This window comes from Tenrec ecaudatus, chromosome 6 (genome assembly GCF_050624435.1).
Source record: "Tenrec ecaudatus isolate mTenEca1 chromosome 6, mTenEca1.hap1, whole genome shotgun sequence".
Lineage (NCBI taxonomy): Eukaryota > Metazoa > Chordata > Mammalia > Afrosoricida > Tenrecidae > Tenrec > Tenrec ecaudatus.
In genome coordinates this window covers 48382291-48397777 of record NC_134535.1, presented here as the reverse complement: position 1 = coordinate 48397777, position 15487 = coordinate 48382291, and the positions used below count along the sequence as shown (strand labels likewise).

The 15487-nt window shown below is 47.3% G+C and overlaps 1 protein-coding gene across 1 annotated transcript in view; it reads right to left on the bottom strand.

Annotated features, from left to right (window-relative positions):
• Positions 1-11617, bottom strand: part of LIN7A (lin-7 cell polarity scaffold A) — a 245494-nt gene extending 233877 nt beyond the window's left edge. The window contains exon 1 of the mRNA XM_075551225.1: positions 11534-11617. Coding sequence (XP_075407340.1) covers positions 11534-11615 — 82 coding nt within the window. The 5' untranslated portion in view covers positions 11616-11617. The remainder of the gene's footprint in view (positions 1-11533) is intronic.
• Between the last annotated feature and the right edge of the window lie 3870 nt (positions 11618-15487).

Sequence of the window (15487 nt, the reverse complement as noted above, 5' to 3'; positions counted from 1 at the left end):
AGGAAAGTATGGCAAGATCCATTTACTTGAGGTTGTAAATTATGACATTGGAAACCAAGAGATTAAGACTTCCATGTACATTTTGACTAGCTCTCCAAATTTACTTTAACTCAGAAAACTTAGGTGATGGCAACACCATTTTATCTAAATAGTCAGCTAAGCACAGATGAAAACAAAAGTCGCTTTGCTTAAAATTATAGAATAAGTTACACAGAAATGAAATTTTAAGCAGTTCTGTTACATATCTCTTCTGACCTTGAGATAGAACATGAAGGAGAATTTTAAGTGTTGTACTTAAGAAAGAGCTCATATTAATAAAAATTACAGATACAAAAGAAGAAAGGGCCTAACTTCATCATCATGTATATGATGAGGTATTTCTATGGTTTTTATTATGAGGGTGCTAAGCATTAAAGACTGTATCCTGCTTTGTTCCCTTGAGATTAGCTAGAGGTGATTCTGGTTTTAGAGATTAACATCTGATGAGACTAACCTCTGGTGCAGGGAAGAATTAATATGAACCTTCTACATTCTGAACGCGAAGAAATCCACTGTATTAGTCTGGGTGCTTTAGAGAAACAAATCCACAGCAACTCATGTATAAGAGAGAGTTTTATATAAAGGTTAAGTGAGCATCAAGAAAACATCCCAACCCAGTGTTGTCCAAGCCCACAAGTCCAACATTAACCCATTAACCCATATGTCCGACACCAATCCACAAAATCCTCCTCCATCTCACAAAACAGACGCAATGATACCGACTGCAGGAAGAAAAATGAGTCAGTGAATGTGTAAGCATCTCTGCACTGGTAGGGGTCTCCACAGGGCTGCTCCAGCACCCAGGGCTGCATTGGGGTAGATCCATGGGGCTTCTCCTTGGGGGTGTCTTGCAGGAAATGAGCCTTGCCAGCTGGAGCAGGAAACTGACTAAGGCAGCTGCACCCTGGTGTGATCATCACAAAGCAAGAGACATGAGAACTAGAAAGGCGAGGCTCATGGAGCCATTAATCCCCCAGCCCTTCAATTAACTAACAATAAACTAACTCATCCACCTTAATTTCACCAGCTCACTTCTTTGTCACAAAGGCAAGGGTATTCTAGACAGGAGGGTATTACACCTGCATCACAATGGAATCCAAAAGGTCACACTGAGAAGGAAGGTATCTCATGTATGTCCACCTGCATTCAGCATGCAGCCTATGCCTAGCAACATGCAAACTACAGTGTGCAGTATATCTTTGAAAACCTGATTATGAAATTATAACATATGATGCTAATTAGCCTAGCAATAAGAAGTCAAAACCTGATCGATGGATTTCCTCCAATGCCAGTGTAACCAAATTTCTACCCCAGGGTGTATATTCAAAGAGTTATTATGTCTAGGTAATTGGTCATTTGCTTGATTATAGAGGTATTAAATAGAAGGCTGTCAAGCTGTACTCAGGAAATCAGTATGTCCTCCCATCCACATGGAATGGCTTTCCCAAGGGTTTGGTTGAATTCATCAAAGCTCAGTTTAAGTTTTGCTTCTTTCATGAGCCTTCCTTGAAGGATGAGATCTGAGTAGGTCCTTCCCCATTATGCTCTGTCACATCTTTATTTCCCACACCTATGTTTCATATTATCACATAGCCTCAATTATGAGTAAAATATCACCTGGGCCCTGGCTACCGACTGTTGCTGCTGCTGTGAGGTACCTTGGCATTGGTTCTGATCCATCATGACCACGTGTATCACGGAAAAAAGTAATAAACCAAAACACTGCCCAGACCACCCTTATCACTGGCCCCCCTCCCATTATGCCCATCGTGGCAGTCACAGGGTCAATCCATTATCTCATCGAGGGTCAGAACTGTGCTCACGTGTCCCTGCTCCCTTCTTTCACGCTCCCAGCCACCACACTGGCATTTTCATTTTGAGTTTGTCCTGACCACATTTCCCCCAACATCTCCAAAGACTGCTTCATTTACTTTGTTTAATCTTAAAAATAATCTTTTATTGTGCTTTTTGTTAAAGTTTACACAGCAAATTAGGGCCTTAACTGACAAAACTCCATCTACTATGTTGTTTGGCAATGTCAGTCCCATTGTCTTTTTTTTTCTCATTTTATTGGGAACTCTTACAACTCTTGTCACAATCCATACATCACTTGCATCAGGCGAATTTGTACATAGGTTGCCTTCATTCTTTTCTAGACATTTACTTTCTATTGAGCCCTTGGTATCAGCTCTTTTTGTTACCCCCTTGTCCCCCAATAACCCCCTGATAGATTGTACATTGTCATTATTTTCATATCTCACACTGACCGCTGTCTCCCTTCTCCCATGTTGTCTGTTGTTCTTCCCCCTGGAGAGGGGTATATGGTTATGTGTCAATCATTGTGATCAGTTCCCCCTTTCTTCCCCTTCTTTCCCCTACCCTTCTGGTATCACTATTTCCACTCCTGTTCCTGGAATCTGTGTGTCGTAAGCTCCCATCTCTTTATCTATGCCTGTGTCCAGTGTAGTCTGAATTGATGGGCAGCACTGGGGTCATGGTAGTGGGGGGTGAGGAAGCCTCAAGGAACCAGAGGAATAGAATGTGTTTCATCGATGCTTTACTGCACCCTGGTGACTCATCCCTTCCCTGTGGCCCCTCTGTGGGGAGATTTTTCAAATGCCCACAGATGGGCTGTGCATCTCTGCTTCACGCCCCCTCATTCTCAACAATGTGTTTTTGTTTGTTTGCTATGTGTCTGCTGATGCCTATTATCCGGTCCCCATTACTCAAGATTGCATAGGTGGCAGTGTGCTTTTTCCATGTGGACTTGTTGCTCCACTGTTGAATGGCGGCTGGTGTAGCCTCAAGCCTTTAAGACCCCAGACGCTATATGTTTTCATAGCCAGGCACCAACTGCCTTCTTCACCACATTTGCTTATGCACCTGTTCTCTCTTCAGAGATTGTGTCAGGAGGGGGAACATGTCAGACTGCAAACTGTTTAGAATAAAATGTTCTTGTATTGAGGGAGGGTATGAGCAGAGGCTGAAGTCCATCCCCTACCTCAGTGCATTGTCATTTAAATATATGTACATAAGCCAACACCTCGATTCTTGTGGATGCATGCTTGTATAGATGTACACCACTATGCTTATGTCTCTCTCCATTGCTTTGCCTTTAGTGTCCTCTCAAATAGCAGCAACACTAGAGGCTTCTCCTTGGCTCTCCCACCACCACCAGCAGCCCCCTCACTCTCTGACCCACTTCCATTTCTTTCCTCTTGCCCTCTAGTGCTCCTTGGGTGTCTCTTTCACAAGAAAACAGACAGCACAGGCTTCATCTTTGATCTGTCTTGTGCTTTGTTGCTGCAACGGGGTCCTCCCTAGCTGTCATCAGGTTCACACTAAGTCATGGTGACCCCATGTGTGTCAGAATAAAACTGTTTGGGGCATTAAGGTTTTCAATCGATTTTTTTCCAAAGTAGCTTGTCAGGACTTTTTCTTGAGGTCCTTCTGGGAGAACATAAAGTTGCAACTTTTCGATTTGTAGCTAAGCATTTAAAGATCCACACTACCTCAAACTCCTAGCCTAAAAGTTGTCGCCAAAAGGCTGGCATTAAGTACAGATTTTTTAAAATAATGAACTAACTTCTTCCTTATGATCCACTACTCTCTTAAAGACCTTAAGAGCAAGAACTTTGTTCTGGTGTTCATAGAGTGTCTTATAAATAATAGACAATAAATATTTGTTACATGTATGGATGATTTATTTGTTCTTTTTCTTTAAAAAAAAAAACTCCCTCCAATAGACTCTGACTACTAAGATGATTTAAAGTATGTCTGCTTATTTCACCAATGTATATCCCTCCCCTAGTCATGTCTGGAATCCCTGGTGGAGTAGTGGTACACATTAAGTTGCAATCCACAAGGTCGGCAGTTCAAAACCACCAGGCACTCCACTGGAGGAAAACAAGGCTTCCTATTCCCATAAAGAGTTACAGTGTCCGAAACTCTCAGCAGCATTTCTACTCTGCTTTATAGAGTCACCATGAGTCAGCATCAACTCGATGGCAGTGAGTGAGTCGTGTCTAGTAGACACCCAATAAATAAGAATCTCATGTGGCTACTCTAGGCCGCCACAGAGGTAATCTGTGGTTTTTCATGGCCAAATGAAAAGAGTTAAAATATGCACTGAGCCTAGAGAACCCTAACGGACACTTGCTATCCTGTCAGGACCTTTCCTATGCCTCGAAAAGGACAGCTTCCCAGAGAAGACCCAAGTGCTGGCTTCTGAGCTTCTTGTTTTCTGGTTGCATCTTCTGTATTCTGGAAGGAGGGAATCTTAATTCCAACCCACAGCTTTGCTTCTGTTTGCTTAAAACCTTCGCCCTGAAGTGTACAGATTAATTAGGTTATGGTGCCAACGGGGCACCAACAAGAAGAAAGAATTGAGTATTAGAAAACATGTATTCTCGTAACTCAGTGGTTTTCAACCTTCCTAATGCCATGACCCTTTAATACAATTCCTCATGTTGTAGTAAGCCCCAACCATATTTTCATTGCTACTTCATAACTGTAATTTTGCTACTGTTAAATATCTGATATACTGGCTGTATTTTCATTGTTACAAATTGACCATACCTAAACATAATTAAAGCATAGTGATTAATCACAAAATAACATGTAATTATATATTGTGAAATATTTATGTTTCCGATGGTCTTAAGCGACCTCTGTGAAAGGGTCATTCTACCCCCAAAGGGGTCCTGACCCGCAGGTTGAGAACCGCTGTCTTCACTAGTGATCTGGCCTTGAAACTCAGGCTTCACCTTTTGTTGTCCTAGTTTCCATTTGTTAAATGAAGACACATGAAACAACAGCTCCCAAATGGTGGATTTTGTACACTGATCTGATGAGGTAAACTTCGGGGTACATGCATCGTAGTTTCTTAAGAATGCCTCAATACCACATAGAGGGCAGCTTTGAAAAAGACATATCTGGAGAGACCAACCAGTGCCTGGAGAAGGAGCTCACAGTTGTGGAGGGACAAGAAAAAAGAGCAAGGCCCTCCAGGAGATGGGTGATGCGGTGGCTGCAACAATGCGCTCACAGAAAAGGACAGTGGTGAGGCTGGAGCAGGGTCTGCTGGGGTCTCCTTCTGTTGTACAGACTCTGAGAGTCAGAACCCGCTCGATGGCCCCAACACTAACAACACTAACCTTGTCTCACAGCTTGGGGACTATAAATCCAGATTAGAGCCGATCATGGCTGCAGAAATAAATCCCTTCTGGTGGTTTCTGGCCATCTCTAGCAATCCTTAGTGATTCTTTGCTTCTTACAGGTCCATCCGCTTCTTTTGTCACATGCCGTCTCCCCGCCCCCGCCACCAGGTGTTTCTCCCTCTATCCCTTTCTCTCCTCTCCTTTTATAAAATAGTAAGCAAGGACTACAATTAGGACCCATCCTTTTACAGCATAACTTAACTGATAATGTAAGTAGAGACCCTGTTTCCTTAAAGAAAGTCACATTCACAGGGACAGGAAGAAGGGGTTCAACAGCTCTTGCAAGGAAATGCAATTCCGTTCATCGCATGAGCTTTTTCATACATCTTTCCTTCCTCCTCCTTGCCTTCCTGTGTCAGTGACCTCCGGCCGCTGAAGAGACTCTGTCAAGTGTGCAGAAGAAAAGAACCGTCAGCAACCAATGGTCTATATACTGCAGACTATCCTTTCTAGGGCCCAAATCTTGTGTTTATATAAACAGAGTCTCAGTGAGCTATTTACATCCTACGTGAACATTATTTAAATCTCTGACACTTGTGAGTTCCCTTACTATTGTCTGTTGCTTCTTAATCATGACTGGGAACCACGACAGGCATCGAAAATACAACAATGAATTTTGAGTTCTGAAATATCTGTCCTTGATGTACACCGCACAAAGAGGAGGGAACGGCAGCACGCCTGTGACAGTACTATGACAGAGGGGGACTTCAGAGAAGGTCCTAGTGCCAGCGCAGCCGGAGAGGATCTGACCCACGAAGCCTCCAAGTAGGGAAGAAGAAAACTGAGTCCTCATTTTAATTCACAGGGCCATAATCCAAGCTCCTATGTGCCACAGAGGGAAACTGATGTCCAGGAGATTAATTAGTTATCCAACGTGTGTAATCAAGTTTAAACCATGATGGTTGTTAGGTGCCATGAAGCCAGCTCTGACCCAGAGTGACCCGATGTGCATCAGAAGGTGACACTCCTGGGAGCCACTCCTTCCTCACGATGGTTTGCCCCTTGAGGCCACAGTGCCTCTCCCTCACCCGGAGGATCTTCCCCTTTGATACACTGCCTCTACATTCCCAAGCATGATGTCCTTCTCTAGGAACTGCGGCAGATTTCCTGTCCTTTGGCCTCTTCCATGGGCATTGATGATGGATCCAAGCAAGGCAAAACTCCTTGACAACTTCAACCTTTTCTCCTTTTATCAAAATGTTATCTGTCGGTCTGGATGTGAAGATGTGGGTCTTCTTCGTAGGGAGCCGTGAAGGTGGAACCAGCTTCAGGTAGGTATTGCTATTGTATTGTACGTTGAGCGGCTCTGTGGGCACAGGTGGGTATACTTGGGGCTGCCAGCCCGAGGGTCTGAAATTCAAACCTCCCTGCTGCTCCACAGGAGGCCGGTGAAGTCATCACTCCTAGAAAAATGTACCAGCTCCGAAACTCGAAGGAGTAGCTCGACTCTGTTTCACAGGGTGGCTAGGAGGCAGGAGCAACTCGGCGGCAGTGAGTTTGGTTTATTAGGCTTTTGTTTCATACACATTTTCAAAGAAAGTACAAGACTTTTCTTCTCTGGATGCAGTTGTGCAGAGCCCTTTCTTTCGGCCGTTTAGGGATGGTGCTCACGTGAGCCGATGGACCACAGAATCCTCTACTGGCGGCTCCGGCGCTACCCTCACGATGGTTGTTGTGTTCGAGCCGTCCTTGCAGCATCTCATTGAACGTCATCCTCACTGTCACGGGCTCTGTACCTCACCAAGTCTGATGTGCTTTCCAGGACCGCCCTCGCTTGATAACACGTCCAAAGGCGATGGAGGTGAACGTCCCACCAGTTTGGTTCCCAAGATCATTCCAGCTGTGCCTCTTCCAAGACAGAGTTGTGTGTTCTTCTGCGTCCCACGGTACTTTCAATATTCTTTCCAACCCACGACTTAAGCCTCAGTTCTTCTGCAGTATTCCTTATTCTCTGTTCCCCGTTTACATGTATATAAGGTGTTGGAAAATATCATGGATCCTGCACAACTTAGCCCTCGAAGTGCCGTCTTTCCTCTTCACCACTTAAAGAGGTCTGTATAGCATATTTTCCCAATGCGTATCTGCCCAATGGTTTTGTGTGGTTTGCTTTTGACTGCTGTCTTCATGCTCATTGATCCAAGTAAAGTGACCTCCTTAACAACTTCAGTCTTTTCTCCATTTTAGCATGATGTTGTCCACTGGTCCATTTGTGAGGGTTTTGTTTTTCTTTCCATTAAGTTGCAATCCATATCGAAGGATGCAGGTTTTTATTTTCATTAACAGATTCTTTATGTCCTCCTTGCTTTCAGCAATCAGCAAGCAAAGTTGGGCCATCTGCGGATAACAGATTAATAAGCCTCCTCCAATCCTGATGGTTGTCCTTCTTCAAACCTTCCAGCTTCTCAATGCTTTGCTCAGCATATAGACTGGACAAGAATGGTGAAGGGCACGACACTGGTGGATAGCTTCGCTGATTTGAAATCAGGCAGTGTGCCCTTCTGCTACACCACTGCCTCATGGCTCATGGACAGGTTCCATGACAGCACAGTGACTTATGCTGGAATCCCACTCTTCTCAGTGCCACCCAGATTTTGTTATCATCCGCACAGTTCAATATCTTTGCTTAGCCAATGAAACACAAGTAAGCATCTTTCTCATATTCTCTGTTCTCAGACAAGCTCCATCTAGCAGCAGCCATGATAGCCCTCATTTCACATCCTCTTCTGAATCTGCCTTGGATTTCTGGCGACTCCTTGTCAACGCACTGCTCCAGTCATTTTTGAATTATGTTCAGCAAACTATTACTTGCGTGTGATATTAATGGTTATGGGTTATGAGTCACCTTTCTTTGAGACCGGCACAATCATGGATCAACCCTGGATCTCTTCCAGTCAGTTCTTACTCTATACTAGTTAGTGTTTCCAGTGCTTGCTGCCACATTTTAATTGGTATTCTTTCAAATCCTGGAATCCTCTGGCTCACGAATGCCTTCAGTGCAGCTTGGTCTTCTTCCTTCCATAGCTGAACATCAACTAACTCTTTGTGGTACAGTGAGTGACTCTATATTATTGCCGTCTTTCTTTGGTGCTTCCTGCATCATTCAATCTGTTGCACATGGAATATTTCAATAGAACAATTTGAGGCTTGAATTTTTTATCCATTTCTTTCAGGATCTCAATCTTCATGCATTCCATTTCATTTTCTGAAGGCATCCAATTTTACTATGTTTATACCTTATTTGTCCCATATTCCAATTATGAAATGGATATTTGCAGCTGTTTCTCTTCCTTTTGAGTCCCGCCCATCTGCTAATGGAATGCATCTTCATACCCTATCTCTGACAATGGCTGGCCACTATTCATGACATTTGCAGTGGCGATTTCCTTAGAGGTGTGCGGTCGATTCCTTTTTCTAGTCTCTCCTTCCACCAGAAGCTCTGACGAAGCCTGTTCACTGAGGGTGGCCTGGCTGTATTTGAAATACTGGCAACATAGCTCCCAGCATCTCAGTTACATAAGTATGGCAAACTAACAGATAAGAGCTGGTGAGTAATGACAGTAATAATTAATATTTTAATAAGCCTGTAAAAATTATAGGAGGGGAATTTAAAAAGTTCCTTGAAAATGAACTGGAAAGATAACTGAAGTTGCATGAGCCATTTTTTACTGTTACTTCTATTTATTGGATAAATATATACTATCTGGACTCATATATTGACTTCATGCTTGGTGGTTATATTTTAGCCCCTCCTCCATCAAGGCACAAGCTGTGTGTGAGCTGCTGGTGAATTCATTGAAGCCCATACAGAGGCTTACCCAGAGCCACTGCAGAGCCCTAATAACACCGGGGGGGGGACTGCTCGCAGCCTGGCAGTGGTGAACAAAACTGCAAGACTGGATCTGGAGTAGTCTTCTCAGTCAGAAGAGTTGAAGTTAAAAATCTGAAAAGTCACTTTTTTCCCCTTCCCTGGGAAGTGCAGTGGAGTTCTTCCTTCCTAGTAGAAAGGTCGCCTGTTGGAAGCCACCCAGAAAGGCACCTTGTAATGCAGGCCCATTCATCGCCCTCTGCAAGGGCACAGCCTTGAAAACCCTATGGAGCGATTCCACTCTGAACACACCCACAGCCACCTGTCAGCACCAAGCAGCAACAACAGGAGTACATGAAATTGTTCGGGTAGATGATGCTTTGGGAGATTTTGCTCTTAACATCGTTTAGTTTAGTTTACTTGGGATGTTAAAAGATTGTGATTTAGTAATGGGAAATAGAACAAAAACAAAAAAAACATGGGAAAGCCACACTATGTAATAGCTTGCCACCTGTCTGGGCCTCACTGGCAATGGCTTTATCCTGCTTAGTGCAGATGAGGATCCCAAACCCACGGCCCGGGAGTCGATTTGGACTCCCCCCAAGCCTGTGATGGCCACAGTACAGCTACCCCTTGGGTTTCCAAGGTTGTAAATCTTCACAGAACCGAACTGCCAAGTCTCTCTCCTGCCAGAACACAGGGCTGCCTGCTGGGCTCTAGTTGCTGGCCTAGAGACCTCCTTTCCCTTAGCAGCCAAGCGCTTCAGCCAGGAAGCCACCACCAATAAAGAAAACACCTTAATGAACACCAGTCCCCTCCCTGGTGCGGACTCACAGTCACACTCTCGGGCAGGGTAGAACACCCCAAGGGTGTCCTGCTGTGAAGGTTTACTGGGACAGACTGTGTGAACCACAGGCAACTTGGCTCTTGGCCAGTGCTTTAACTGCTCCACCACCAGGGCTCCTTCAGATTATGGTCCTGGGGGTGAAATCGTGGATTAAACAATAGATTCCCCAGTTCCGTACTTTTACTAATTTACTAGTTTATAAGTCATCATTTCCCAATACAAAAAATCAATTCCCCGCCCCCTGCCCCTCGCCAACTCTTTCTCAAAGTAAGGTTGCCATGGGCACCACAGGACATTTGTTCTGGCGCCAACAATTGCGTTAAAGTCACCCACAATGTTTCCTAATGAACTCTGTCTCCAAAGGAGTCCGCTGGTTTTTCCCGGCGCTCGAAGCAGAACGCGCTTTGCCTGGCTCTCCTGTCCAGTCCGATTTGCTAGAAAGAGCCAGAGGACAAACTCGCTTTCCTTTGAGAGCACCATTTCCAAATGGCCGCCCAGGGTCCTAAACCTGGCCGCTGCGGGCAGGGACGAGCGGGTGCCCTTCTCCGCGCCTTCCCAAGCGGACGCCGCAAGCCAGAAGGAGAAAACGCCCACTCGGAGGCAGGTACCAACTCGCGCCGGTGCCCAGAGGCCCAGGGTCACAGCCAAAGACCCCCCCTTCCTGGGCACGAGGAGGTGCTGACCAGGAAGCCAGCACCGCTTCCCTGTGCGAGGCGGAGAACGCGCGGTGTTCGGGGTCGAGGGGCAGAAGTTGCATCTTGAGCCCGGCTCCGCAGGGATCCAGCGCCCCGGCATCCCGGCCCCACGCTGGCCCCAGGCAGGAGGAGAACGAGGCTGGCGGAGGCAGGCGAACGCGCTGGGTACCACCCCAGGGAGCTGCGAGCCCTGGGGGCACCCTCCGCCACCCTGCGGGGCGCGAACCCGCGAGCACTCGCCGGGGGAAGCGGGGCTGCGTCGCCCCGGAGCGGCGCTCCCGGCTCGGGCACCGCCACCCGCGCTCCGCGTTGCCCAGTCGGCGGAAGACAGCTCCCCGCTGCGGCAACCCGGGCTCCGTGCGCCCGGCACAGGCCATCCCCGGGGTGCGCCCCGCCCGCCCTCCAACCGCAGCCTGGGCACCCGCCGCCGGACCGACCCTCCCCTCGGAGCGCGGACAAACTTCCTTCCCCCTGGGGTGCCGGCGGCGCGGGCGCGGGGACGGTCCCCTGGCCCGGCATCTCAGGGCTCGGGCTGCAGGCAGGCGCCCTCGCCCGGCGCGCGGAGCTCCCTCCCAGCCCCTTTCCCATCCCGAGCCCCGGGCGCCCGGGGTCCCCGCGCCTCCGCTCCCACAAAGCCGGCGACTCGGAGGGCAGCGGGCAAGGGGCTGGGAGTGGCCGCGGGGGCGCGGGGCGGGGAGCGGGCAGCCCTGGGCGGCGCGCGGGGAGCGTCCTTGGGGCAGCGGGGACGTGGCGGGGAGAAAGAAAGTGTCCTGCTCCCCGGCGAACGCCTGCCTTCTGGACGCGGCCACCTTTGCCGGGCTCCCCGGCCCGAGCGCGACCTGCCGTCCCGGTGGGAGTTGGCAGGGCCTTGGGGGAGGGGGGGGCGAGCGAGGGCCGCGGTCGCCGGGCGGACGAGCCGCCCCCTTACCTCTGTCCAGAGTGAGCGGCTGGACCACTGTCAATGTCGCCATGTCTGCCATAGGAGCCGAAGCGCCGCACGGCTTCAGCATCAGCAGCGGCTTGTAGTGAGAAAAAGAGGAGGAGACTGGGGGCGGGGGGAGAGGAACGACGGCAAGAAGGGGGCGGAGGGGGCGGGAAGGAAGGTGGTGGAGGAGAAGCAAGCTTTGGGGGGGTGGGGTTGCTGCTCGCTGGAGACGCCCTGCTCCGCGTCGGGCAGACCTTCCAAGCGGCGCCCGGCGGAGCAGGTACGGCAGAGCGACTGCGTCTCCCGACTGGTGGCAGCAGGGCTCAGCCCTGGAACTTTGCTTTCCCACCCCCGGGAGTGCGGGGTTGGGGTCAATGGCGGTGGCTTTCTTTCAACTTCTACTCCAGTAAAATGGTCCGAGTCCGTGTTGGGCAAGGAGTGGGAGGCGCAGAGGCAAAGCGGTTAGGGGGGTGGGGGGAAGCAGGTGAGTTTTTCCGGATTAAGAGAAATTGTCAACCTGATCATCTTTCCTCTTAGAGAGAAGAGATGTGGAACATCAGAACCGTTGGGATTGAATGAGGATTCCTGTTGATTTCGGTTACAGATTTATGGAATGTTGATGTTTAGCAGCATAGAAACTAACTGACTCAAGGTCAGGTTTCCCTCTGTTTTTGTACTAAATAAGTGGATTCAAAAATAATTTATTTTAAAAGCAGATTTTCCAAAAGCGTTATTTTTAAAGGAGGTATTTCAAGTACTGAGAAAGACAGAGGTCGCCGTGAGTCCGAATCGACTCGATGGAAGTTTGCGATGCTATTTTGCGATATCCCGTGGGAACTCAGTCATGTCATTTACTGATTAACGTGTGTGCCAGCAATTGAGCTGGGAGTGTTACAGAACATGCAACGTGCACTGACCTTGGTGTTCAAAACAGTCCCTGATTTTGTGTAGCCTGAGGTCTAGTGGAGATAATGTTATTAAAAGCTAATTAATCAGGAATGCATTACTAGAACTGCTGAGCACTAGTTCCGTGATCCCCTTCTGATCTGCAGGGTTGGTTGGTGGTTGGAAATCACCAGCCCCTCAGCGGGAGAAAGGGTTTTCTACTCCAACTAGTTACAGTGGCAGAAACCCACAAGGGCTTTGCTAGGCGTGGACATGGACTCCAGGGCAGTGAGTTTGGTTGTTTGGTTGTTTTTCCTCCCCAACAGCCTATTTTCCCTATCTTACCATAGCAAACTCTCCAAAACCAAAAACCTGTCACTGCCATCCGGTGGATTCTGGCTCATAGCGAGCCTACAGAACAGAGTAGAACTGCCCCAGTGAGTTTCGGAGGCTGTGATTCTTCAGAGGTAGAAAGCCGCCTTTGTCCCAAGGAGCACTGGTAGATTAGAACTGCTGACCTTCTGGTTAGCAGCCCACTGCCTAATCACTACAGCACTGGGGCTTATTTCCTGGAGGAATAAAAAAACATTTTTAAAAATAGAGACAATAAGCAGCATGGTGATGACTGCCGCTGTGGCAAACTTACAATGTCAGAGATGCGTCCGTCCTATTTGAAAAACATCCATCCCTGTTAAATGCAGCAGGGCAGACTCATTTGGGCTAGCTGTAGACCCGTCCAGGCAAACACTACTTCACGGCACCATATTTGCATATTGCTGTTAGATGCCATGGAGTTGGCTATGACCTCCAGCCACCCTGTGCATGAAACAACGCGTGATTCTGCACCCTCCTCATAACTGTCCCTTTGCTTGAGCCCATCAGCGCAGGCAGTTTCAATCCCTCTCCTTGCGGGCTTCCCTCTGCTTCACAGCCGCCCTACGCTAGCAAGCAGGATGCCCATCTCCAGGGACGGGTCTCCCCTGACCACAAGTCCAGTGTAGGTAACATGAAGTCTTGCTATCGATTTGGATGTCATATGTGCCATTTCCTTCTTATGAAACCATGGATTCGTTTGGAAGATTTTCTCCAGCATCAGGTCTACCCTTGAAAGAAGTCAGATTTCACTAGTGGTTGAGAAAGTCAATCAGAAGACCAGCCACAAGTCTCACAGACCCTACAGTCAGACCTGAAGTCACTCAAAGGGCCATCCTCTCATTTCCTGTGGTAGAGAGAACTATGATCTGTAAACTCATGTTTCAGTTATTTGCTCTTGTGATGTCACATAAGTCACCTGTCACTGAACCCTGGTTTCCTCAGCTGTAAAATTATAGTTCTATAAAACTGAAAAACCATACTGTTCTCCTCCTTGAGTTTCTGTAGTAAGAGGGAAGTCATTCTCCTCTACAAACACACTGACTTGTTTAATAAAGTCATACACACTTAGCATTTGAAAGGAGTATATACAAGTTTATTGGTACGATAAATCTGCAGCCTAACTGGCTAGCAGTCCTGTGCCAGGTGCTGAGCATGTGGAGAGGAATGCAACATGACCCTGGTTCCTGGACAGTGCTCTGTCCAGACTGAGAGCGGGCCAAGGGAAGCTCGGCAGTAAATGCGCCAAGAACCACCTCAAGGAAGTGGTGTGGGCGGCCAGAAGAGGAGGCAACAACTATAAGGTGAATTATCATTATTCTAATTCCTAGAGTCAAACAGCAGAAAGGAACTGAGTTGGGCACAATGACAGCAGAATGTGTAGCGTGGTTAGGGAGAGAATGAGACTTATTCCACAATCGAAGATAAAATGAGCATAAAAATTCCTTATCTACTGATATAGTTCTTTGAACAGCATGCTTTATTATAAATATGTATTTGAGTGATGTGATTTATAAGTCTAAATGCCACAGTTGAAACTATTTCAGCACAAATCCCAGATTGTGAGCTCCTTGAAGGGGGATGTTTGGTCATGTTTGCTTCTGGATGTAAACCCAGCACCGGGAACAGATTCTGGCACACAACAAGCACTTAATAATAGTCACTAAATCAACGAACAAAGGGCTCTAGTCTAGCATCAGACCTTCACCAGCATGTTTCTAGACTTATGCTTTGAGCTTCTTAATTGCAATTTTGCTCTGCCATTCTCTTTCTGTGTTGTAGGCTTTTCATTGTTGCTTTTTTTGGTAAAGGATTAAAAGTGTAAGAAGAAGCACAAATCTATACATCCACCAGTTAGTCGATTGTGTTAGTCTGGGTACTTTAGAGAAATCAACAGAAACTCATGTATAAGAGAGTTTAATATAAAGGGTAAGTGTGCATCAAGAAAACATCCCAACCCAGTGCTGCCCTAGCCCACAAGTCCAACATTAGCCCATATGTCCGACACCAATCCACAAAGTCCTCCATCTCACAAAACAGACACAATGATGCCAACTGCAGGAGGAAAGCCGAGTCAGTGAATGTGTAGACATCTCAGCGCTGGCAGGGGTCTCCACACGGCTGCTCCAGCACTCAGGGCTGCATTGGGGTAGGTCCATGTGGCTTCTCCTTGGGGATGTCTTGCAGGAAATCAGCCTTGCAAGCTAAAGCAGGGAACTGCTAAGGCAGCTGCACCCTGATTCGACCATCGCAAAGCAAGAGGCTCGAGAGCTGGAAAGGCAAGGCTCACAGATCCATTTATCCCTCTGTCCTTCAATTAACCCCATATGTGTTTATCAGTCAGCTTGGCATACAATAAACTCATCTATCTAGTTGTGGCAAATTCCATATGGATTAGCTTTTGTCTACACGGGTATCCATAATGAACAATAAACAATCAGTCAGAGGTTTTTTTTCATGAAGTGTATTTATGAGTCCCCAAGTTGATTCTAACTCATAGGGACATGAAAGTGCCCAAAGGATTCCTAGGTTATAACCTTTATGGGAGAACATCTTTTCTCCCACTGAAACTTTGAGGAGTCCATACCAACTGCCTTTTAGTAAGCAGCCTAACCCTTGACCTTTGTATCACCAAGGTTCCTTTATGAGGTAGCAATAACTAAACACTACCTCTACAGTAACACTTCTGCGCCCATTTTC